Source organism: Erpetoichthys calabaricus, chromosome 1, assembly GCF_900747795.2.
Source record: "Erpetoichthys calabaricus chromosome 1, fErpCal1.3, whole genome shotgun sequence".
Lineage (NCBI taxonomy): Eukaryota > Metazoa > Chordata > Cladistia > Polypteriformes > Polypteridae > Erpetoichthys > Erpetoichthys calabaricus.
Window position 1 is genome coordinate 314225937 of NC_041394.2, and position 27720 is coordinate 314253656.

Sequence of the window (27720 nt, forward strand, 5' to 3'; positions counted from 1 at the left end):
AATTTATTCAGGTATCCAATCTGACTCAATAGACAACTTTGTAGTTTCCAGGTTGTAATGGATACCAAAATGTATTTAAAGGTACAAAATGAGCCTTTTTTGCAGGAATTAGTGTGGAATCTGACTTGGGTCTTTCCTGAGACTGAACAAACACTCCTGTGTACAGGAAAGCATGTCTCAAAAAGGATACCAATATGACAAACAGTGGGTCCTAAAATATTAAAATATAGAAAAATATATACTTACATATTTACATAAACTGTGTCCAAAAGATTTTTGTTTTGGTCTTATAAATTATAAATGTATATAACATGTTCTTTGGTTAGAGGTAGGAAAAATGTTATTTAAATAATGCTGTCAAAATAAAGTAAACTTTATTGAGTTATTTTTCAAAAAATATATATGATAATATGTATACTGAAGAATTCAGGACAATTTACCTGTAGGAGTGCAGCAGTCAGGTATACAGCCATAAAAATAGGAGTGAGGGTTGTGTGACCACTTTTCATCAAGTGAATTGTATACAGAAAGATTAAATGACCAGGGACCACCAGGAGAAGCAACACTTGGGCTGATCTGTGATTTGCACCTGAACAGGGAAGATTGTTACATATATTTGGTTAATTGTTCAATTAAAAAAGGCACACACTCATTTGCACCAAACACACAAAAATAATACCAACACTCAATGTAAAATATATTTATAACACTGCTGAATGCTAAGCGCCCCTCTCACCATTAATGTAGAATAAACTGCTCCTTGTGGGAAGTCCAGGGTATACCCAAGGTAGCAGAGACACAGAGAAAAAAGATAATTTCTCGAACATATTTTAAGCTTTCTCTCCCCTTAGTGGTATATGCCTGGTACAAACCCTGCAGTCCACATCCTCACCACATGTTCAATCCATGTGAACTGGCTCATCTTGATTTATAGAAGAGGTGTTCTACTCCAAGGCAACCTTGCATTATTGTGCTCCTCACGCTAGAAAGCTCTTCAGACCTACTGAGAAAAGTTCACACTGGGGATATGTAACTAGGATTTCTTTCTTTCAGTTATTTCCAAAAGCCCATGAGTGTTGTGAGAGTTGTAGACTGACTGGTAATGCTGAATGCTCTATCAAGAGACAACCCTTACTTTACCACAATCGCCTAGTATAATATATATACTTATTAATTAAATAACAACCCAAGAATATTAACTCCTACATATAGGGAAGCTGGTCTAACCTGTGCTTTCACAGAGTGAGGAGCATAATGTACAACAGAAATTCTCTACTCAGATTTAAATTATTCAGACTGTTTCTCCAAATCACTCTTCTTTCTCTCACTCTTATTATGAAACATAATTTAGACTTTGTTATTGGAAACTGCCCTGTGGTGAGCGGAATGTTACTTGATAATGAAGCTGCATTTTTTTTGTAAATATCATACTGGCTGTTGTTTACATTCAAGGATATGCTACTGAACTAGCAGAACACCTCACTTCTAGTTTTCAATTACCTGAACCACAGAAGGTCCTGCATGGGTAATAGCAGCCTTTAGCTTCTTCTGGAACTTCCCCAGGAATGCAATGAAAATGGAGATGGGTGGAAAACCGGCTAGACTGAATAGCCACTAAATTACCACCTATCCCTAAATTTGAAAGAAATATAAAATTAACATTTTACACAAGGTTTACTACTAAATAATTAGCAAACAGTAATGCACAGACTGAATAAAAAAAATCTTAGAAACAAAAGTATACAGCACAATTTTCAATGTGTTTAGGATCATACAGTAGATATTGCATCACCAACAAATTCTTTAAGAAACAGCTAACCAAACTACACAATGAAAAAATTACAAAAGGCATAAATACTGAATAAAGCAAGAAGGTTAACAGACTGACAAGATTTAGATATCACTGGATATCACAAAAAGATTGTTACCTTATACAGTACATACGGTTTTAGGATTATAAGCAAATTTGAATAGGTGGTGTTGCCACCTTACAAAGCATAAGCCCTATGTGCAAGTTCCTTCCGTGTTTGTGTAGGTTTCCTTCTCAAGTCTAAAGTTACCCTCTCAGCTTGCCTTGCGATGGACTGCTCACCATCCCTGAGTGAAGCCTGATTTGCACCCACTGTTGTTGAACATGTTTCAATAAAACAATTACATATACCTCAATGAGTTCTACTGTACAAATGTATACAACTTTACATTAATCCTGCAAGACCATATATAATGCTTTTTAAGATAGCATAAACCGAGTAAATGCTCTGTCTAATTTATTAAACATTTGTATGTCCCAATTTAGCCATATACCATGTTTCCCCAAAAATAAGACCTACTCTGAAAATAAGCCCTAGCATGATTTTCAGGCTGCTCTGTAATATAAGCCCTACCCCAAAAATAAACCCTAGTCAAGATCGAAAATGAAGGCACCTAAGGCCAGGTTTATACTTCACGTGATGCGAAACGCGTGTGCCTGAAACATCCATTAAATTCCGAGGACACCTTGCCTCAATATCTCTGAAAAGGATGTTTAATGATTACATCCATCAATTCGGGGGATGCACCATTACAACAAGCATCGGCGCAAGACAGAAACAAAATCATGGGACAGGGCATCAGCTCATGGCAAGGTGAACACAAGCACACACACATACAGTAACATCATTGTAGCTTCACAAAATCCCCAAACCTTCAAGTCTTTGGATGGAAAACTGAGCACAATGTGGAAACCTACCAGGAAATCATGCAAACTGCAGGCAGGGATCACAAGGGACATGACTCCCTGCGAGACAGCAGCGCTACCACTCTGCCACTGTGCCACCCCATATGTGTAACTATTAACAGTATTCATTATTTAAACAAAGTTAATGATTTATCTGTAAAATGTAAAATACATAATTTAATGCATTTCATCATTAAAGTGATATCAAGTATAAATCTAAGAATTCTAAATGTGCAGAGAGTTGGAATATCATAAATGTAATTTGTTCTGTGTGGTGATCTATTGCTGCTTGCCACTGCTGTCAGGTCAGGAGGAAGCCCCAGAAGCACGTAACGATTTAACAACTGGGTCGGTTTTAAGATGACGTTTATTACGGTCTGCTTTCATGATAAAGTAAACTACGAGGTTAAAGTGGACATTTCGAGTTTAAAGCCGAAATTTCCACTTTAATCACAAAATAGACATTTTCATTATGTCCTTATTTTATTTCTCTGTGGCTCAAATATAGCACTGTACATTCTGATGGTATTGTGAAGATGCAAAAAAAAAAAAAAAACAGACGACACAGAAGATAGTATGTGAGACTTTTAAAATATATCATGTCATTACTTTGGGGAATATGTGACGCTTGAATATGAATACATTTGTATGTCGCCATTTTGCTTCATCACATCGACCCATTCATCAAACATCGAAGCAGGCACATCGATCCTGGAGGATACTATAAGCGGCTTGGAGTAGCAAGAAATTCAGGCTGGAATTCAGGGTTTGAATGTGGAGTTATGACGATATTCCAGAAGAAGATGACATGACTGTATTTGGATAAATGTATATTGTTGTACATGAATAAATATAAGATATTCCCTGAAAATAAGCCCTAGTGCATCTTTTGGAGCAAAAATTAATATAAGACCTGGTCTTATTTTCAGGGACACATGGTGCTTGTACTGAACATACAATAAACTCTAGCTATTCTCTCAGAATAGTTTATATAAACATACATGAACATCAGAGATGGGGAATTGCTAGAGGAAGTGCAATAAGCTATTAACGTGATACTAGAGTCATGATATGATGATGGTAATGAAATTCAGTTCTTCAGTATATGGCAATTTATCAGTTCTTTGTTTATTTGTCAGAAGTTGAAATTGTATATCTATGACTAAAAATGTGTTACTCTGTTACAATAAGGAAGAAAAACCGTAAGTCAATCCACCAACTTAATTTTTTTTGATTTCAGATATCTTAACAGTCTTTACAAAATGTTTTGGACCACTTAGTTGCACAGCACATTAACAGAATATTGTTGACATTTGAAGCCTTTTATGATAATCTTTTATGTTTATAGTATGGCTGTCACCTGAACCCATAATGCATATTACATCCAAACTAAAATGTTAATTTCAATCAATTACAATTAAGGCTGTAAAATGCTATGTGCTACATACAGTGCATGTATGTTACAATATAAAACACATTTTACTAGAAGTTCATTAATGCAGTATTTTCATAGTATCTGTTAATCTTTCACATATTTGTCAGATTGTGTAACTTATACCAACCAAACAAAACTTGATTTCTGTTGGGTTTTTTCTATAGAAAGACTCACTGTGTACAACAACTATGCCCATGCAGCTGAGTCTTTGTTTCTCAACTGTTTGATTAAATCAGTCTGGGGAGACAGAGAATTTAAAATTCACCCCAACACATGTAGTATGGATAAGCCTTTCAAGTGCCCTTGTCAACTGGAGAGAAGAGATTCACACTAACTAGGTCTTCTAGAGTCAAGCTATTACAGGACTTTTATTCCCTCCAAAGAAAAGGCTGTTCTTCCCTATTGGATAGATAGTTGTAATGGTTCACTGTTGATAACAGAACAGAAACTGTTCATTCACACAGTACAAATAGTGGTGCAAGTGGAAATGTTATGCAAAGATGAGAAGGTAACCTGAAATATCCCACGCCATACGATGCAAAATTGTTAGTTATTTGTAGTATATGCCATGCTTAAACTAGGCTGCCTTTTGTGTACATAATAAGTCATGTCTTGCAAGAATGTCAATAAATAACATATCCACAGAGAACAGTCAAATGTAAAGAACCACCAGGAATGGTGATAACATATTCCACAATAATTTATCAATCAAGGGTTTGCTTTTTAGGGCAGATTTTATTTTAACCAGTAGTGATCAACTCTGTGGGATTTTGGTTCAGAAATGCACACGAGTAGTGCTATGGTATGACAGAGAGTACAAGATTGAGTACTCTTAATATTAACAAAGTGATTGTATAAATAACACTAGAATTATGCTACAGAAAAACAACTAAACACAGCTCTTATTTAGACACTGCAAATGCTGAGCTGTTTTTAGCAACTGCCACACATGGATACTTCCTACACCTGTCTACTTCCACCTAATTCTCAAGTGGGATTATCTGTCTAGATGAAAAAGATAACACAAATATGCCTGCTAAGAGTCTGGTGTTAATTAATAGTTAATACACAGTAACTGCAGTTATGGCATTTTGCAAATGCATTGGCTAGACATATTTATCACTGCATTATATACATTTTCTAAAATATCAATGCTATATTTCAAGGGCTCTCAAAAATGTAAACCTGAGTGTCACAAAAGAACAATAACTTAAAGACAAAGAGCCTGAAATCAAAAAAGGGCATAATTAATGTGTGGTGGCTAAAACATTAAAACACAATGTTGTTCCTTGTAGTCTTTATCTATTTTATTTGACATTTCCTATTTTTGTTCTTATTTATCACTGTAGTATAAAATATAACCAGTAGTACTGATATTTCTACATAAGTCAGTATAGTACTTCCCAACTGCAGGCTATTATTGATTCTGCTATTTTGGAGCTTGAAATATTATGCAGTCCTAATTTTACTTGCAACTGGTGACTTGATTCATTAATACAAGCAGACAAACATTTTGTTAAATTAATTTTTACACAAATTGACATTTTTATAGAGACTAGTGAATCTCCACATAGGAATGCTCTAGGAAAAACATTTTGATTACAATTTGAAATATATTGAACAGAAACTAAATTGAAAACTAGAAGAGCATCAGAACAAACTACTGCAATCCCTAGAACTGATAAAAAAATATACAACATGTCTAATGCAGCACACCACACAAACAGGTTGTTGCTACAAAACAAAATCAGTTTTAATTGACAATAACTAACAAATAAGCCATCAACATTATGATTATGAGCAACAAGTATTTAGTTCAACAAATACATAAGGAGATAACATATTCCAAGAAATACTAAAACATTTTTACAGATGGGAATGTGATGAGGCTCTTGTCAAAGACTTTTAAAAAATTATAAATAAATAAATAAATAAATAAATAAATAAATAAATAAATAAATGCACAGTTCAATGTACTAGATAAACCATTGAGATTTTCATTAAGAAATCAGCAGGACAACAGCAGTCTACCTGAAAATCCAGTGGAGTTTTGAAATTATCTCAGTTAGTGTTAGTTAGGGTTAAACCAGCTAAAGAAGAAGACATGCCAAACACTCTCAGCCAGGTTTCAATGACTGTTTTCCAAATAATAAAAGCATGTTAAACTGTAAATCCTACAGAGATATCATTGTACTTATCAATAATAATAAGATTCAATTGGACTTGTGAAAGGTAGAATTTGGGACTGTTCATCTCGGGATGATTCTTGGTGAGCACTTTATTAGTGATGCTTCCCTGTGACATTTAGGCCTTAACAAACTTTCATTGAATGTCCACCTTAAAATTCTAGTTGATGGCAAGGCATTGATTACATTTATTTTGCCTCCATTAGACATAAGAGTATTTGCCTTCATTTAGAAGAAATTTCATTATTCATATTAAAAATCCAAGAACCAATTTTTCCAGCAATATTCTCTTTTATTGGGTGGAGCTCACAAGAGCTTATCAACTGGACTAAAAACTGTTTTGAAAAGGGTTTCTCCTGTGCAAAGTACATGTCCTGAAAGAGAAACCATGTCAACACAACAAAGACTTTTGAGACATACTATATATCCAGTAAATACACACTGTATACAGTATATAAAGTTGAATTTCTGTCTGTCTGCTTGTTTAAGCAACACAAGAAAACATACACAACTATATCTACAAAACTTTGCAGTTGTTTCTGGTATGGTCCATTGTAGAATATACAGTATGCTAATAAAATGTTAGATTTTCTATGTATAAATATATAACAAAAATGTTAAAATATTTAAGCATGTTGAAAAAGAACAAGATTTTTGTTTGACGTTCAACAAACTCTTTAACAGTTGACTATATCAAAAATCAGTTCTCTCTTTTCTGAAAGCTCATTTTATGTCAAACAAAAAAGGTCATATTTAGTTTTTGTCTGAAGCAAATAATAATCAAATGACACTTTTGTGATGAGATTTGCGATTAAGCTGGAGTAACAAAAGTTTTCTGGAAATGGCAGGAGTAACAGGGGGCAGACCCTTTGAGCAAATCTGCCAGGGTGTGGAGTTCAGGAAGGAAGAGAAAGAGGAGGAGGGCCTGTATGCTCCTCAACCCTCATTTGTATGTCTGTGACTGAGTTGTACATCATGACTGTTGTGCATTCTATACCTTCCACAATATTTCAATTGTTCTTTGCTGCAAAATGACTTCTATCCCTCTAAATCAGACACTTCACAGCACTTTACCCAGTATTTTACTTCACAGTATAATTTTTCAAGGACTTAACTAACTCAGAATCACTAGATGTTAAATAATACTAAAATAACGTGATAATTTATTTTGCGCATGTAACATACATTTTACCACTCTTCCGGGCAAAGCTTGGTAGAAAAGGCAACTCCCACTATAAATTTATTACTGTATTTAAAAATAATTCACACTATGGTCTAAACACATACAAGAATGTCTAAAAAGGAAGAAAATAAAAGAAAAATGTCTGACTTGGCTGTCATAGTCTCAGTGAAGCATTATGCAGGCTTATTGCTGTTGGTATAAAGGAGCCCCAGGAGTGTTTCTTTACACACATCTGAATGATTTATTGCTGAAAGTACTCAGTGTTAGTATGTTATAAAGAGGACATTGTTCACAATGGCACTCAGTATTTTTTTTTTATTTTATTTTATAAACGCTCCCCTCCACTACTACCTCCAGGGGGTCCAGAGTGTGTCTCATAACTAAGTCTGTCCTTTTAGTTAATTTGTTGATTCGGTGGACCTCTCTTGAATGATGTTACCGGCCCAGCACACACACTACAGCATAGATAATGGCACTGGCCATCACAGAGTTATAGAAGATGTGAAGGATGACACTACCCACCTTAAAGCAGTCTCCTGCTTTAAAAAGAGCCTGCTCTGTCCTTTTTTATATAGTTCCTCTGTGTCATTGATGTGGACCCCAAAGTACTTGTCGGACTGGGCCACCTCTACATAAACTCCCTGAAAACTAACTCAATATAGGGGATCTTTGGTGTGGAGAAAGTCAATAACCACTTCCTTGTTTTGCTAATGTTAATTTGCAGACAATTCTTCCTGCACCGAAAAATTTTACTAAACTTGTATACTTTTTGTCTCTTCCCCTTATCAATACACCCCAAGTGTAAGTGCAGAATCATCTGAGAATTTCTACAAGTGGCATGACCTGGTGTTATATTTATAGTCTGAGTAAAGAGAAAAGGAGACAGGACAGCTTCTTGTGGGTTCTCCAGTGTTGCTCACATCTGCAACAAAAACACAGTCCTTGAATCTCACAAACTGCAGTCTGCTGGACAGATAGTCCATTATCCAGGACACCACCGGCTCACCCACCTATATATAGCCGAGCTTATCCCTTAACAAGGATGGCTACATGGCCATCTGATCCTCATAATGCCACTATCTTCATCCAAGTGAGAATAAGCCTTGTGGAGCGGATAGATAATTGCATCCTTCACTCCAGTCTTTGTCCATTAGGCAAACTGAAGTGGGTCCATGTGGTCTACCACAAGAGAACTCATATAGTACCAGGACCAGCCTCTCAAAAGTCTTCATGATGTGAGACATAAGTACCACTGGTTTGTAATCATTAGATGAAGAGACGTTTGTCTTCTAGGACTGACTCCCTCTGGTCCTACAGATTTTCCTGTGTGTAACTTGCTGTGGGGATGTTCTTCAGCATCAGGAACTGGGAGACTAGTCAGGATAAAGGGAAAGATGACTGCAGCAATGTACAGAGACATCCTGGATGAAAACCTGCTCCAGAGCGCTCTTGACCTTAGACTGGGGAGATGGTTCATCTTTCAGCAGGACAATGACCCTAAGCACACAGCCAATATATCAAAGGAGTGGCTTCAGGACAACTCTTTGAATGTCCTTGAGTGGCCCAGTCAGAGCCCAGACTTGAATCCGATTGAACATCTATGGAGAGATCTTAAAATGGCTGTGCACCAACGCTTCCCATCCAACCTGATGGAGCTTGAGAGGTGCTGCAAAGAGGAATGGGCGAACCCGGCCAAGGATAGGTGTGCCAAACTTGTGGCATCATATTCAAAAAGACTTGAGGCTGTAATTGCTGCCAAAGGTGCACTGACAAAGTATTGAGCAAAGGCTGTGAATACTTATGTACATGTGATTTCTCAATTTTTTTATTTTTAATAAATTTGCAAAAACCTCAAATAAACTTTTTTCACGTTGTCATTATGGGGTGTTGTGTGTAGAATTCTGAGAAAAAAAATGAATTTAATCCATTTTGGAATAAGGCTGTAACATAACAAAATGTGGAAAAAGTGATGCTCTGTGAATACTTTCTGGATGCACTTTTACATGACATAGATTTACCAGAAACTATATTTTATCATGTTCTAGTTATTGGTTATGAAACAGTAAAATGCAATTTACATTCAGTTATTTTGCATTGTTTTCAGCAGGAAACTTAGAATTGTAAAAACAAACAAAGCTTCAAGCAAATGTTCTTAGAGTAGCTCAATGTGATTTTTTAAACTTTGTTTTGAAAGAGTTGAAGAAGCTTAACCAATCAAAGACAGACATTTGGAATAGCTTTAATCAGGAAACTACATAACAAACAAATCAAAAAGTACTCCTGGGGCCATACAGCAAAACGTCTTTATTAACAATCGAGTGAAGATGTGGAAAGGGACTAAAATTTAATCAAGTGAATTATTCAACCAGCAAAAAAACCCAAACTTTCTTCAGCTGAATGTTAATTACTATCTCCCTCTTGAGATTTCTTGGGCAGAGACGTCACTCTGTAGCTTTTTTCCCGGTACTGCTAATATACAAAGAAAGTATCCTATTACGGACACATTTGCAAGTTTATGTCTGTTTCTAGTGAAACTCAGTTTGCTTGTTACTGACCAGACAATTTGTTACAACCAGATTTGGCAAAGCCTTCTACTTACCATTAATTACTGGCGTGTAAACAACAATTCCAGCCAAGTTTGGATCAGACACTGTTTTATCCAGAATGAGTCCTCCAATACTGGAAAGAAAAATACATCAACATAATTATTATAATTATCTTTAAAATAAGCATTTAGAGTGACCATAAAAATCTTATTCTCGGACCATTACCAGATTTCTTTTAGTTTCAGTGAATGGCTTTTAGAAAACAGATCCAGGATGTGGCAGTAAATATAACTTAAGCATTGCTTAACTCAATGGTTATATGTTTTTTTTTTCCTCCATATGGCTATTTCCTTCAAAAATGTACAAAAGTAACTTATACACATTCGAATAATCTAACTATAAATACCTTGTAAATTTAACACAAAACTAAAATGACAAAAAGAAACAATGCAGAAGCAGTAAGAAAATTAAATCTAAAAAAATTATATCACACCGTTACATGCTGAAAAATCTCAGAATAACTGTGAAAAGGGGCCTGACTTGTAAATGACAGTGTTATTTTCTTGAGATAATTTTCTTTATATTAAAGGTCTGTTTTTGAGGATATGTATAGCATGCTGAAATAACATTTAGAAATATCTCAAAATATATTTTAAGATACCTGAAAATTAATTTGAGATATCTTACAATGAACTACAGATATCTGAAATATTGTCTATTTTAAGGAATCTTTAATGAATTGTAAGATATCTTAAACAGATTTCAAGATATCATTAAATGATAATGAGTTCATTAATAGGGTATCTCATATTCAATTCAAGATATTTGAAATGTAATTCAAGATCTCTTGAAATAAGTTCCTGTGCATTTTGAGATATCCCATATACATTTCAATATATCTTAAAATAAGTCTAAAGATATTTTGAGATATACAAAAAGCAATTCAAGATATCTCAAAATGATTTCCTATTCAATTGCTAATGCTTTCAATGGAACTTCCAGTCTATTTTAAGATATCTTTATATTAATTTGAGATATTCCAGAATGAGCAGAAAGTTTAGTGTTTGCTAAAGAAATATCACTTAGCAGCTTGGACACCCCATTTGTGTTTCAGTTAGTTGGTGAGATGGGTTTGTTTCAGGGGTTACCTTGAAAATTTTCACTACTTTGGTCAAATAACCTTATGTTTTATATTTTGGTGTTTATTATTACTTTTTTGTGAGTTCATTTTGACATGTATTTAAATGACCATTATTACTATTTAGCATAGTGCCAATCTGGGCAAAAAAAAATCCTAATAACATTAACATTACCCTAATAAATAAGTTAACACTAAATAAATAGCAATAAACAAACACAAAAATGAATTCTGAATTAAGAATACTTTCTCTGAATGAAGATGAAATAGTAATTTAAGTATGACTTTGACATGTGATTATATTATCATACAGATTATATACACTTAGCAATTTTGCACTGTAACACTTTTCTAATTATTGGAAAAGCTAACTTGCGGCTTCAAATTATGACATAAAAAATGTCTTTTGTTTCTGTTTACCTAGCTTAAAAATCAAATCTGAAATCATTGACCCATCTTGAAAAGCTACCTTAATTTTATCCTGCACAAAGTACTTTAAAATTGTAGTTATAATGCTACATGTAGCTCCGTTATCAAAATACGGTCATTTCTTGTTGGTAAGGTTTTCAAACCTAAGTTTTACTTTTTAAACTGTTATTTTAATGAAACCCAAATGTTCATGGCATGTTAAAAAGATCAAAGTAAGCTAAACTACCAGTTTAAAAAAATATTACATTATTAAGTCACACTGTTTTTTTTTTCTTGGTATGAATTAGCATCATTTACAACAATAAACCCTGATGGTTTAATGGTTGTCGCAAGATGAAGTTTAAGATGAAACAGACAAATAAAGGGGAAAAAAACCACAATATGCAATAAAAACTGAATATGAAGACAGTGCTGTTTCCAAAATAGTTTCAATGACAAGAACTTAAACCTAATTATGGCAAAAATGTATCTGATTGACAGTATTAAATTAGTACAAGTCCATCTGGAATACAACCTTTAGAAACCTTAGGTTTGTAAATAATGGTCACTTTTAATTACTCCATACTTTCTAGCATAATACAACACATTAGCACTCTTGCAGAATTTCAACCTGTTCCATTCTCATTTCACGGTCTATTTTAATTTTCTTGTTATCCTTGCTTTCTGCAAACATTTTACAAATGATAATTTTTCATTATTCTTCAACTCTAACAACAAATTTCCAATATAATGCAAAAATTAACTATTTTCTTTAAGGTCTGCATAGTCAAAATATATACCAACACATGATGTTGTTAATCTCTGGACGACTTCTGAATTACGGCTTACTAGTTTTGACGTCTATTAGTTATGGTGCCAGTAAAAAATGACAAGTTACGTTCTGCTGTAAAGCCAAATAGCATGACATGAAATGATATATAAAAAAAAAACAAAACAAAACAAAAAACTAATGTTTAATAGTTCTGGGATAAATAGCAGTAAACTCATGGATCAGAGTAAACCAGGACAAAATCCAGCTTTTCTGGGGCTTGCCGATTATTATATGATTTTGCAAATAGGGCTGCTCCTCTGTCAGATCTTATGAGAGGCAGGAAGAACTGGCCTGGTATCTGGTCGGAAAATTGTGAACATTCCTTCTGTGATTTGAAAATTGCTTTGTCATCTTACCCAATTTTGCAGAATCCTGACTTCTCTAAAAATTTTGTCCTAGAGATGGATGCTAGTGCGTTCGGTGTAGGCACTGTTCTGTCTCAGGTTTTTGATGGTGAAGAGCATCCTATCAAATTTTTAAGTAGGAAATTGCTTCAGTGGAAGTGAAATTATTCGACAATTGAGAAGGAGTGTTTGGCAATTAAATGGGCTGTGGAGGCACTCCGTTATTATTTATGGGATCGTAAGTTTACACCTTGGTAACCGATCCCGCTCCCCTTCAATGGCTATACCGACAGAAAGATATGAATTCCTATCTCCCGAGATAGTTTTTGAGCTTGCAACTGTATAATTTAGAGTCTGTCATCATCCCAGCTCTCTGCACATCAATGAAGATGCCCCAAAGGGACGTGGCCGCTCCTCTGAAACCCCCTCTTAAACAGTGATTTAATGGGAAACGGACACATTTTTCATCTCGTCTTTGCTGGATCAGCTGCAAGCCTGCTGCTGCCGTGCCACATGATCTGCATCTCACGTGGGGCTTTGAACATTTAAAAGTACACACCGCAGCTGTCCTTTTGTCTCACTGCCCTGTCTCTCTCTTCCCCCCCAGACATCCTCTGCTCCAGCTGGGGTTCCTGCTCCCAAGCACACTCCTTTGATGAGGAAGATTTGGTGTTCTTTTGATTGAGAGACGGAGCAGTGGTGACCGGTTTGACACTGAGCCTGGATTGCATCTGAAAGAGACTTGTGTTTGTTCTGGCAGTATTTGAATAAAAGTTTCTCTCTTTGGAAACCCATGAGTGCATCTGTGCAACTTTGTGACCCAAGCGTGACAATATCCAAGAGTGTGACAGAAAAATCTGCCTCAAAATACATGGTAAATGGGGTGTTTAAGAAGCAGAATACTTCCCTTGCTAATGACAATACAAGCTAAATATTCAAACATATAAACAGGCATAGGCAGAATGGGTCCTGGAAGCACAAATTGAATCAGTAAAATACTGCAATATTCCATAGCATATGCGGATTAACAGAATGTCTAAATTAGTGTAGTAAAGCATATAATCATTCTTTTATATTTAAGTGTTAGGTTATGTCATTTAAGATTTTAAAGTAAATTTAAATTAAGCTCAAATAGTGACATTTCATCTGACATTCCTACATTGAAGTAACGTTGTTGAAATTTTTGATCATTGTGCATTGTTTCAACTTGGTTTACAAAACAAATTACCCTAATTACAAGAAGAAGGACCTAAAGTCTGACTTTATCTCAGTCACTAAATAAGGAAGGAGTCACAGAAACAGCAGTTTAACTTGAATTAGTTTGGGGTCATTCCATGTCAAATCAACCAATCTTCTAGAAATCCCGCCCACTTGGGTCTCAAAAAATTCTGAGAAAAATATCAGTTATACTGATGTTATCCCGGAGACACATTGTAAAATGATTTTCATGCAAGATCAACACTTTCCAAGATACAGCCAGTTTTGTGGGGAGACTATACCTCAAAAATTAAGATGCCTAGGCAGGCTCAAATTTTGCATACTGGTAACTTTATAGGTATAATACATAACACAATCAAAATGTTTGGTTCAGATGACACCACTTGGTAAGAGCAGACTTTCAAAAATGGAAAAAAATCTATCGCTTTGCTTTGTTTATCTGGCTTTTTTTTATTTAGGCTTTCAGTAAGCATAATTTTACTGCTGAAAAATTTTCAGTTTCAATACCTACACAGGGCTTTTCAAAGGGTTATAAACAAACAAAAAACTGCATCAGGGTCTGACCAGCAGACCTCTCATATGGGAAAAAATCATTCTGGGTCTAATGTTCAAACCAGTTTAATGCACTATAGGAATGTCCAGACATTTTTTAAATGATCTTTCCTGCATCCTACATGGTCCCTTCTTTCTCAAAAAACAAGTCTTACTTTTCTTATGTTAATATTTCATTTTTATGTTCCATTCTAAACATAGATTAAATTCGCCACTTGTTAGTAATGGTAATCATCAGGTTCTTCTTCACTAAACTTGGGTATAGGATTCATGGAAAAAAAAATAAATCGACAAAGGAACATTAAGCACAATACATGAAAAACAGCTGCTTGAATTATCATTAAATATAACACTAGTTATAATGAAATGTTAACATCATGGTATTGCAGCTGCAGGAATGTGACCCATTTCAGTTCTGTTTCAATCGAAGCGTAGAGTGTAGGGCATCTTTGTCTTTGAGATCAAGGTGGTACTGCCTCCCACTGACCGTTGTAGGTGCACTAAGCAGTGTAATGTAGGTGCACTAAGCAGTGTAATGTAGGTGCACTAAGCAGTGCAATGACATACTATAATGGCACCCAACAATATCTTCTCTAGGTTGCCATTGCAAAAAGATAGTTTGGATGCATGAAGCAAATCAGGATGTTTGATTCCTCTTCAGTCTTGTCACGAATCACACCAACCCAACATTTTTCATCATACATGCACCCAAAGTAGCCTCCAACAGGACAATGGTCTACTGTGAGGGACGCATCTGATCCATCTGTGATCATGAGAGGGCAGAATCTCAGCTGCTGCTTCAGTAGTGAATATTCGGACAATCAATTGACTGTCTTCACAAGACTCCTGGTTAACTTTGAGTTTGCCATCTTCTGTAGGGATTTAACAGTAGTATTCTAGACTACCAGGTACCCTTTAGCCATGGAGAATAGCATTCTCTGTTTAGCAATATGAGATAGGGCATCATCATTTGATATGGAAAAAAGTTTGACATTTTTGATAATGTACTGATTGAAAAATCAATGATTACCATTATTGACACATGATGCATCAGTCTATGTTTAGGATGGAAAATAAACATGAAAATAAGAAAACTAAGGTTTGTGTTTTGAGAAAGAAGGAACAATGTAGAATAAATGAAAAATATTTTAAAAATTATTTTCACATTCCCATATTCTGTTAGGCTGCTCTGAAAATGAAATCCAAAATGACTGGATTGTTTTCCTCTGATTTCTTGCCTTGAACCTGATGGTGTCGGGTTTGGCTCTGGCATAATAGCATTATTCAACCATAAATTAATGGCTAGATTAAAAACATTATTTTATTAAAAAAATTAAATAGGCTAAGGCTGATAGTTTTTTTGCAACTGGACTGATGCCAGAATAGTTGTCATTTGTAGCTATTGTAATATTTTTTTTAATAATCTAGTTATGCCTAACACACCATTTTTTACCTATTGTTTTGAGGAGAATATCTATTCATCTTAATGTTTGAATGATTGAATTGAATGTACCAGAAAAGTTTAAATAAACATGTCACTTTAAGAAATACATTTTTAAGTGCATTTTGTAGTACATAAAAATCATTACATATAAACTCATAATATTATTTAAGACTAAGTAGTGCTCATGGGGTAATGTAACTTGAAAAGTTCTACTCATGCAAACACTATCTTTAGAAGGAACATTTTAACAGGCACCTTAAACCTCAATCATCATTTTTCCTAGAAGTTCATGTACCTTTTCAAATCTTAACATTAAATATTTAAACAATATACAGTAATTACAGAATTAAAATTTCTTGACAAATCGATCATTTGAACTCTGTCAACATTTGGGTGAGTTGGAGGTGTTACACATTAAACCCATTAATTTTGAAGAGGCTCAACACTGAAGAGGGGAGCTGAAGCCTGTTTATATGTAATATTTTCAAATAATTTGGAGAGAGTCCAGAATAGTGATATTTCTGCATTAATGACACATCCCCATCAAAAGATATACATTTTTCCTCCTGTCTTGAGCTTTTCTTAGTTGAGGCCTTTCGCCACATTCCAGAAAAGAGGTACTGAGGAGGACTGACTTAATTTTGAAAAAGCAATTAAGGAAGTCCACATGTGTTCCTTTCATTTTGTGGAAAATAGCCAAAAGTATGATTCTCATGTTTCAAAAAGGCACTGAATCCTGGTGCGGAAATAACAGGTATATATGTAGAAAATTATTTTTTCAATTGTTTTCCAGCCTCATCCCAGCCACATAGTGGTTAGTGCTGCTACCAGATATACAGTGAGTGTGTGAAGGCTGCTTGTTTTGTCGGTGTTAATATGTTTTTTCTTTTTTTTTTATCTCAAAGCCATTCGATTCTAAACTTGAGGTTTTACCATATCAGTTTAGGCAGTTCATAGCCTATAGATTTTCCAGAGCAGTGGGTGGTTGCATATTTCACGAATTATTAACAAAAGATGGTAAGATATTAGTAGATAAATAAGTTAATGCTTACATTATAGACATCTGCACACATATTGGAACATTCTGGGAAGGCCATACCAGAATTTGTTATGCCAAAAATGCCATTGATCCAGAACATAAAGATTATGAAACCATTAGTATCCAAAAATAATACAGATTAACAAGTTTCACATTGTTTTTGAAAAGTATATCAGCAAAAAAGAAAAGCTAATATCTGAATAGCAAATGCCAAAAATGTTGACTCAGCCATAAAGAAACTGTCATAGGTTATTGAAAACTTCTTGACCACTATACACTGTCCATTTAATTACAATTATAAAGTAACATATAAAGAAAATAAACAAGAAAAAGTTTATAAATTAATACTTAATTTTCAGATAAAATACAAAACCAATAATTCTACAAACACAAAATAAGAACAAGCTAGGAAACAACGCAAAGACAGAAAAATACAAAAAGAATAAAAGATGAACTAACACTCTACAGACACTCTAAAATGCAAAGAGATAAAACCCAAACTAAAAATACCAAGAGTGGAACATAAAATAAAACAGTGAAAAAAAAAACAAAATCAAAAATAAAACCAGACTAAATCCTAACAACTGGGACTAAACAAAACATGGCAGAGGCTCTAAAGCTTAGAGGGGACATCATTGGTGGAGCTGAACTAAATCATGCTCAATTCCACTAAATGTAGAAACTGTAAAAATACAATGGGCTACATTTAAAATCATACTTTTTATAAAAAATATTTCTTATAAGAAAGGATGAACAGCAGAAATTAAAAGCAGTAGGAAAAGTAAAAGATTTTCTCAGAGCATTAGTAATGAAATAAAAAAATACTGAAGAAATTTCAGCTCTCTAATGAATATAAGATAAATAACACATGTTCTGACTGTACCTTGTATGAATTTGAGATTACAAGACAGAGAGGAAATTAGGAATGTCAAAACAGGATGGGTTTTATTAATGGATCGGTGATGGGAGATGAACTTCCTTGCCCTTTGGAGGAATTAAAGATGCTACTAGGCTTTCTTGGCCATGGAACTAGTGTCGAGGGACCAAGTAAGGTTCTCCACAAGGTGAACACCAAGGAATTTGGTGCTCTTGATGATATCAATGTTTGAGCCATCAATATACAGCAGAGAGTGATAACTTGTAGTTCTTCTAAAGTCAACAACAATGTCTTTGTTTTATCTATTTTAAGAGACAGGTTATTGGCTTTGCTCCAGTACGTTAACCATTGCACCTCCTCTCGGTATGCTGACTCACTGTTCTTGCTGAAGAGGCCCACCACAGTTGTGTCATCAGCGAACTTGATGATGTAGTTCGAGCTGTGCATTGCTGCATAGTTGTAAGTCAGTAAACAGCAATGGACAAAGCACACAGCCCTGTGGAGACCCAGTGCTCAGTGTGGTGATGCTTGAGATGTTATTTCCAATCCTGATTGACTGAGGTCTCTAAGTCAGGAAATCTAGGATACAATTGCAGAGGGATGTGTTCAGGCCCAGCAGGCTTATCTTTCCAGTCAGGTGCTGAGGAATGACAGTATTGAATGCTGAACTAAAGCCTATGAACAGCATTTAAACATAAGAGTCCTTCTTGTCCAGCTGAATAAGAGCCAGATGGAGGGTGGTGACTATTCAGCAGTATGCAAACTGCAGAGGGTCCAGTGAAGGGGGAAGCAGGGTCTTGATGTGCATGATGACAAGCCTCTTGAAACACTCCATGATAATGGGTGTGTGTGCAATGCAATGACAGTTATTGAGGCAGAGCATTGAGGACTAAGTTGGCACAGGAACGATGGTAGTAGTCTTGAAGTGTGTTGGAACAGTGGCATTGCTCACAGAGATGTTGAAGATGTCGGTGAGAACATCTGCCAATTAATCTGCACATTCTGTAAACACTTTGCCAGGAAAACTGTCTGGTCAAGCAGCCTTCCATGGGTTGACTCTACGTAGGGTTTTCCCAACATCAGCCATGGTCAGACACAGTACTTGGTCATTGGGAGGAAGGGTAGTCTTCCTCTTCACCACGTTGATCTGTATCTCAAGCCATGCACTGAAGTTGTTCAATGCATCTGGAAGTAGAGGCATCACTGTTATAGGCCAGTGGTGTTGTCCTATAGTTGACGATAGCCTTGATGCCTTGCCACATGTGCCATACAACAACTTTGTTCAGGAAGTGACAGCGGATTCTCTGGACATGCACACTTTGCTATTCTGATGACCCGGGTTAGTTTGGCCCTCTCTATTCTCAGAGCTGCCTTGTCACCTGCTCTGAAAGCAGAACCTCTTCAGTAATCCATGGCTTCTGGTTGGGGCGTGTGGTGATGAACTTGAGGACAGTGACATCATCAATGCATTTGCTAATGTAGTTGGTCATTGAGGTCACGTACTACTACAAATTAGTGCAGTTGCCGTTGGTTTTGGCCCCTCTGAACATGTCCCAATCAGTGTGAAAGGAGCAGAGATGGCTCCTACCGGTGAGGTTTTCATCTGCCTCAGAACCGGTTTACTGGTAATCATGACAAAGATAAACAAGGTATATAATCACAGTTATTGACTTAAATCTGCCCATTTATTCTTTCTGGGATTGATTGCTGTTTGTACATTTGATGATGGCTAGATACTTGTTGCCAAAGGTAACAAATCGTTGTTGGACACATTTAATTTTTTCCCATCAGTGAGTTGCATTCCCTACATTGGAAATATTTGCTTTCACGGGGCATTATCACAAATTACTAAAATGTAGAACACTAGTCAACCAAGCCTCACAGGAACTATAAATTGTCAGTTTGTCTTTGTCTGTCTCTCCAGTTCTGTCTTCCACCTTCCCTTCCTTCCTCCAATCTTGCATCTGTTGTAAATCTTTGAAATGAGGGTTCATTTGTTTTAAATAGACAAGGGTCATTAATAACATAATGATTTCTATCCCTTTCAAAGATGAACATACAGACATAAAAATAACTAATTTATCTACATTTTTTTATAAATAAATAAATGTTACCAATGAAAAAAGCATAGCCTAATTGTGAGAACCACAATCAAATATTAGTTTGAAAGGAAATACTAGTAACAATGGGTGAGAGATTGAGTGACTCATGAACAAGACAAAATACATGAGAAAAAACAATCTTACAAAAATGTAATATATTTCTGTGAAAACACTTAATGTTATAAACATAAACAGTGTTCTCTTAAAATTTGAAACATCTGCTAACTTTTTAGGCTTCTGTCTCACATTAGAACTGCAGCCTAGTAAGTCTTAATTTTGTTTCTTTTATAAAATATAAAATACAAATTATCTGAAAAAAAGCAAGTGCCCCAACTTAAAGAATTGCAACTGCGAAATGCACAAAAAATTGAAATAGTAAATCCTCTGAAATATTTTTCTAGCCAATGTCCCTTTGGAGAAGGGCACCAACAGGCTAGTAGCTGGGGTAGTGCTACAGAAATTCTATATAATTTTGCTAATGGAATTAAAAAATTTAAATAAATCTAATCACCACAACTAGACAAAATGTAATAAAACATTCTTAAAAAACTAATTATATACATTCAATGTAATTACACAAAGGTTGGGTCTGGAGATAGAAAGTACACCAATTGAGAATAACATTGGTGGTCTGCAAGAGTAATTACTGTACTCAGAAAGACAGTGCAATTAAAAGGACTTTTGAGTAATTAAAAATGGAATTTAAAAAAACTGTTGGGATGTAATAGCATGCCAAGTGGAGTACAAGTTAATGGAGGTTATTCTTAAGTTGTAAAACACCCCTAAGTTCAAAGGTTGAATATAATGTGCAGTTTTGAATTATGTATTACAAGGTTCCCTGTGACAGACTGGCACCCTGTTCAGGTCCTGCCCTATACTAGCTGGGATAGGCTCCAGCAGACCCCTACAACCCTGTTCAGAGCTATGCAGGTTAGAAAATGACTGACTGACTTTACAAGGTGAACACATATTTACAAAGGGGAATGGTGAAGAGGTTATCTGCTGGATGAAAAGCATCTAATCTATGTCCCATATTACATGGAAACCATACTAAATTAATTATAAGACTGTAGGGTGTGCGGTGCAAAAAAAGATGGGAAGAATTTATATCTTTCAGCAGGAACAAACGGAGACTGGTGATAACATAACTGAAGTGCTTGTATTAAAAAGGTAGTCAAGCAATATGGATGCCAGGTGTGACTTTAAAATCCTTTCTTCAAAAATAACACTGGGGCACAGATGAAAGGTGACCAAAGTGAAATTTTTCACAAATGCTGGGGGCTTCATACAAGATACCAAATAATACAGTACAAACCAGCATTTTGGAGAGAGCTGCATCTTGACTTAATATTCTGGAAATACTCTATGATGAACAAACTGGCCTTTTTCTTATCTGCCTTATGTCTTAGAGGACCTGCCTCAAATTAAAGGGAACTCAACTAATAAAATAAACACTTGTCTAAGTGTATGGATGACTGAAGGAAAAATTGACAAGGATTTTTAATGTTCTTAGAGAGCAGATTGCTCAATTAAAAATATAAAAACATTTTAAAGACAGAGCTTGGTAATGGATAGTAAATTTCTCATCAAACCCATTTGCAGAGTCATTTTGTGGAAAGAGTAATAAATTTACATGACAGCTTTTGAGCATAGTATTCTTATCTACAGCTGAATGAGCAAAGCAAATTTTGCCAAGACTGTACAGAACATTGTAAATCAACTTACTCCATAGCAGGTTGTGAAATGAAATAAATTCTGATTATTGTGGTTTATAGCTCATGTGTCTAATAAATGTTTATGTCCAATAAGAGGCTGAAGCAGAAAAGATAGAATGTGCTTAGAATATACTAAAACAAATAGTCACAGAAGACTGAAAAAGCATCTTTATAAATGATCCAATTCATTGGCATTTAAATACTTTTCGTAGCTGCAATGTGTTGGTGAAGAAAGATTTCCTGATCTTGACTTTGTCGATGATGCTATGATTTTCATAGAGTCAATGGAGACTCTGATTGGGACTCTCAAAACAATGAGTGAGGAGTCTGTCTCCTTCATTTTCCTTCCCATTCGACTCTGCTCCTGCCCCTATTGCTGCCTACTCAGCAGCTCAGTACACCCTTGTGGACACCTTCTATGGCTGTATATGTTTGCTAAACTGAAAACAACATAAGACTGAAAAATTGCAATGCAATTAACAGCTACAGTAAAGCTCAATTATATGTCCTGATTTGACTAAAGCTCAATATATCCTCATCTTCTTTTGGCTGCTCCCATTACAGTGGATCGATCACTTTTTCCCTATCTTTCTGTCCTCTGCATCTTGCTCTGTCACACCCACCACCTGCATGTCCTCTCTCAACACATTCATAAACCTCCTCTTTTCCTCTTGTCTGGCAGCTCCATCCCTAGCATCCTTCTCCCAAAATACCCAGCATCTCTCCTCTGCACATGTCCAAACCAATGGAATCTTGCCTCTCTAGCTTTGTCTCCAAACCGTCCAACCTAAGCTGACCCTCCAATGTACTCGTTCCTAATCCTGTCCATCCTTATCACATCCAATGCAAATCTTAACATCTTTAGCTCAGCCAACTCCTGCTCTGTCTCCTGTACTTTTGTCAGTGCCACCGTCTCTAACCATATAACATAGCTGGTCTTACTACCATCTTGTAGACCTTCCCTTTCACTCGAGTTGGTACCTGTCTGTCACAAATCACTCCTGTCACTCATCTCCACCCACTCTACCCTGCCTGCACTCTCTTCCACACTCCCCATTACTCTGTACTTTTGATCCCAAGGTTTTAAACTCATCCACCTTTGCCAACTCTACTCCCTGCATCCTCACCATTCCTCTGACTTCCCTCTCATTCATGTATATGTATTCTTTCTTGGTCCTACAGACCTTCATTCCTCTACTCTCTAGAGCCTATCTCCATCTCTCCAGTTAGAGATAACAATGTCATGAGCAAACATCATGGTCCACAGGAACTCCTGTTTAATCTCCTCTGTTAGCCTGTCCATCACCATTGCAAATAAGAAAGGGCTCAGAGCCAATCCCTGATGTAATCCCACCTCAACCTTAAACGCATCCATCCCTCTTACCGTAGACATCACCACTGTCTCACTTCCCTTGTACATATACTAGACCACTCTTACATACTTCTCTGCCCCTCCCGACTTCCTCATACAATACCACAAATCCTCTCTAAGCACCATGTCAAATGCTTTCTCTAGGTCCACAAAGGCACACTGCAAATCCTTTTGGCCTTCTCTATACTGTTTCATCAACACCCTCAGAGCAAACATCACATCTGTAGGGCTCTTTCCCAGCATGAAACCATACTGCTGCTCACTAATCATCACCTCCCTTCTTAATCTAGCTTCCACTACTCCTTCCCATGACTTAATTCTGCGTTTGATCAATTTTATTCCTCTGTAGTTACTACAATTCTGCACATCATCCTTATTCTTAAAAATTGGTACCAGTACACTTCTTCTCTACTCCTGAGGCATCCTCTCACATTCCAAGATTGTATTAAATAATCGGGTTAAAAACTCCACTGACATCTCTCCTAAACACCTCCATGCTTCCATAGGTATGTCTTCTGGACCAACATCCTTCCCATTCTTCACCCTCTTTATAGCTGTCCTTTCTTTCTCCTTACCAATTCATTGCACTTCCTGGTTCACAGTCTCCACATCATACAACCTTCTCTCTTTCTCTCATTTTCTTCATTCATCAACCTCTCAAAATACACTTTCCATCTGTTCACTGCACTCCCCTCGCTTGTGAGAATGTTTTCATCATTATCCTTTATCACCCTAACCTGCTGCTCATCTTTCCCAGCTCTGTCTAGCTCAATGCATATTTGTTAAAAGCAAATATATATAAATAATTGAACTTTATATACATTGCCAATGATTAACTAGAACTATGCTGTGCCGAAGGAGTAGCTATAGTCGTGCTTGAGATATAGCAACAGTTCAAGGGGCTTTCGGTACAAAAGGTGTAGTAAAGCCTTAACAGGAAAGGGTTACCTCCGTACACATTTTTAAACAAGACAACATAGCTTTAATAAAGAGTGCTGCCCAAATTTGACTATTCTAAACACACACTGACTTTTCTTTCAAAAATCGTCAAGAGAGAGACGGTGAGTATGAGCTTCAGGATATGGCAAAAGTGGAGATAAGGAACCACTGAACTTTCTGATCACTGTAATCAATGCCAGATATTAAATGTCTAATAATGTGAACATTTTGCAATTATCAGAGGTTTTCTTCTCTTAAATCTGGCCCAGGTGACTAGTCCCATTTTGAATTTCTTTCTCAACATCTGAACAGGATTTGGGCAAGCTGGTATCAACACATTTATTGAAATGTATCATATATATTACACTGCAGATCGTAATACTCATTTCACTTTCACTAGTTGATGAAATTTTGTATCCACTCACAAGAAAACAAAATATCTGGTACCCATAGATATGTTACCAGAACTAGCAGGATTTTGAAAAGTTCTACTGCCAATGCTGTTTTGCTTTATATTTATGTTTCATATTATACAATCTCAGTTAATATATAGTTACTGGATTTGTAAAAGTACAGTTAAATCAACTTTAAAAAATCTTCACGCACCAATGGTCAAATCATGAAAAAAAGAATAAAAATCATCCTCCTTAGAAAATAATTAACTCTAAAAATATAATTTGTAATGTAAATGAAACACCAGTTCCAGGCATGGGCTTAAAATAGCAAAGTTCCTCATCTCTACATGGTTGGGACAATTTTGTCCAAGTAATACGCTCCAGATTTTGTGGAAAAATTTACAAAGCTTGTGTCCTTGTACTGCTTTGTAATTGAGTGGCTACTTTTCTCTAAAAAAATATTTTAGTAGGTTGATGAGATGTTAAACATGGAATGTCATTGGTCTCTCGTGTCACGTGTTACTAATTTCAAACTAAAGACACTCTAAAACACATATTATTGTTACAACAAAAGTTATATAATGAACACTCACCTGCTTATTATCATGGCTGTAATAACAGGCTCCCATCCAGAGTACAGTAGTGTACGACTTGCAGGGTGCTTTGATGAAATAATGATCCACAGTGGAGTCAAAGCCAAGAAGAAGGCACATACTAATGAAGAAATATAGGGGTATGGCACTAAAAAGACAAAAATGTAAACAGTAAAGTAGAAAATTAGCAGACTGTCTTTGTGTATGATTCTAATAAGGCATTCATGATCAGAAAGGACAGGTGGAAAACAAGACTCTATTGCTCCTTGCTGGACAGTACTCCAACATCAGTACCATACTTTTTACATACACATTCAAACACACCGAGTAATTCAGATATGAGAGAAGTATCATACTATGACGCTCTCTTGGGGCACTTTTAGCCTCAAGCTCATTCCTCCATGATGTACTAATTGCTTTTGGAGATCTTTTCTGCCCAATGCTATTAAGCAATTTGATGTTTTTTCCTGACATACTCTAAGTTCATTTTGAAATTTCCACACAATATACATTTATTTATTTATTTTATTTATTGATTGACTGATTGGCTGTATTATTTGTCCTGTGAGTCAGCATTCTTGTTTTTATGTTTCTGCTGCTGTGTGCATCAAAATCTATCCTACCTAATCTAATCTAATGAAATGTTCAGGGAACCTAAAAAGTCCATTGCGGTAATGATTATAATGTCTAAATGCAGTAATAATATTACACTGTAGTATTGCTGTTTAATTGACCCAGAGTCCATGGTTCAAAATCTTTCTGTGTCTGATTGGGCTGTTGTCCATGTAATTCAATTTTCCTTCCACATCTGGAAAGACATACATGCTTGGTTACATGGTAACTCTAAACTCACCCCAGTCTGTGCGAGTGCAGGTGTGTGCATACGTGTTCCCATATAGACTGCACTTTCCTGACTTGTGCCCTGTGCTGTTGGAATAGGCTCTCTGCAACCTCCTGTGACAAAGAATGTTATTATGTAGTTTTGAGAAATATGTACAAATATATGCATCTATCATATCTCTCTATTATAAAAAAAAATCTTGGAAGGCTTGGAAGGAGACAATATGTGATTTTCTTTGAGACACTTTAACATCCCGCGAGAGACACTTTAACGTCACACGAGACAAGGCAGTGAGACAAGCAGAACACGCAGCAAGATAGCAGCAGCAAGCCAGCAGCTGATCTGACCGCATCTCCTTAGCATGCGTTCAGCCCACCCACTTCACAACGCGAGCAGCAGAGACGCGAAGTGACTGACGTGTAGCACACCCCGTATATATACCCCCTAGTATAGTAAAAAATAATCAAATTAGTCTATGTAAAATTTGGAATATTAAGCAAAGAATTTTACTATGGCAACCAAGATTATTTACAATAATTCTCAATTGGGTTTTCCAGTAACACGACACTTCAGTAGTGCATAATAATATCATTGATAAGATACATAATATTATTTTTCCTTTTGTGATTATTATTAATTTATTCTCACTCCATTCCTCCCGGTGAAAGACATAAAAATTAACTACTGAGGCTTTAAAAAACTATAATTTGCTTTTAGAGGCTACAAAAGTTTTAATTTGCATAAACTGCAAGGTGTATTTCTGCTTTTCTTCTAATATAATGTTTTATGTTTTTGTTGCATGTAATTTTGATAAAGTTTAATGATAATTTAAGAAAAAAATAAATGAAAAATGATGTACTTGGCCCTTATTAAGCACTTAAATGTGATAACTGCAAAATTAAATAATCACAATTATAAACTACATATAAAATTAAAAGTGTGAGCATATTGACAAAGGTAGGAAAATTATTTTCTTTGAAATATCCAGAATACATTTTAGACATAATATGAACTATTGATTTATCAGAAGAATACTCATGCCTCACCCTTGATCATGCCAATTGTCCTTCTTTTTATTGGCTGTTACCTTGCAACTGTTTGATTTGTATTATTTAAACAGACTGCCAACAATTAGATCACAATTTTATCAAAAAATTTGTACTTCCCTTTTGTTTTTGTGCATTGTCAAATTTTTGGTTGATTTCAGTTTGGATCTGTCCTGTTGCCCAATGTTAAATTTGAGCTATGTTTTTGACTTTTTTTTCACTCACCTGCTGTTTTGGATGTTATCATTTACGGATATTTTTAGCTCTTGTAATGGAATGGCTGGACAATTTACATTAATTACAAGCACATTGCTAGTGACTGACATCTTCATGTTAATATAAGACCACCTTGTTCAAATGCAAATGCCCTTTAAAAGGACAGTTAGTTGTGAATACAGAAGGGCTGAGTCGCTGCCTCATGATGATAACATGAGTATATAGTTGCCTGACAAGAACACTAAAATGTGCAAAACAATACAATTGGACCACAGAGATATCAAATTCTATTATAGTAATGGCCTATAAAAGACAACAAAGCTATAAAACAATATGGTGCTCTTGAAAAGCTATATGACTAAAACTATTAAATTATTATTCAGAATCATTTAAATTGGAGAATCTGTTAGCATCAAATTTTAGTATAATTACCACATTTTATTTAAAAGCAACATTTAGAAAATTAATTAATGAGTATTATTGTTCTAGTAATTTTCTTACCACACTAACTCTGTTCAGTGTTGCGGTGTGCCAGAGTAGATTTTAGCAGGAAATACCAGACAGCATAAACAAGATTTATTAT

General features: G+C 35.6%; 1 protein-coding gene across 3 annotated transcripts in view; it reads right to left on the reverse strand.

Moving 5' to 3' along the window:
* Positions 1 to 27720, reverse strand: part of slc41a2b (solute carrier family 41 member 2b) — a 115086-nt gene that overhangs the window by 26328 nt on the left and 61038 nt on the right. For all 3 annotated transcript variants that reach the window (XR_007935291.1, XM_051929059.1, XM_051929063.1), the window contains exons 7-10: positions 25035 to 25182; positions 10120 to 10199; positions 1501 to 1632; positions 441 to 589 (exon numbers count right to left, since the gene is read on the reverse strand). Coding sequence is in view for 2 of the 3 variants with exons in the window: in XM_051929059.1 (XP_051785019.1) it covers positions 441 to 589; positions 1501 to 1632; positions 10120 to 10199; positions 25035 to 25182 (509 nt within the window). In the remaining variant the exon portion in view is untranslated. The remainder of the gene's footprint in view (positions 1 to 440; positions 590 to 1500; positions 1633 to 10119; positions 10200 to 25034; positions 25183 to 27720) is intronic.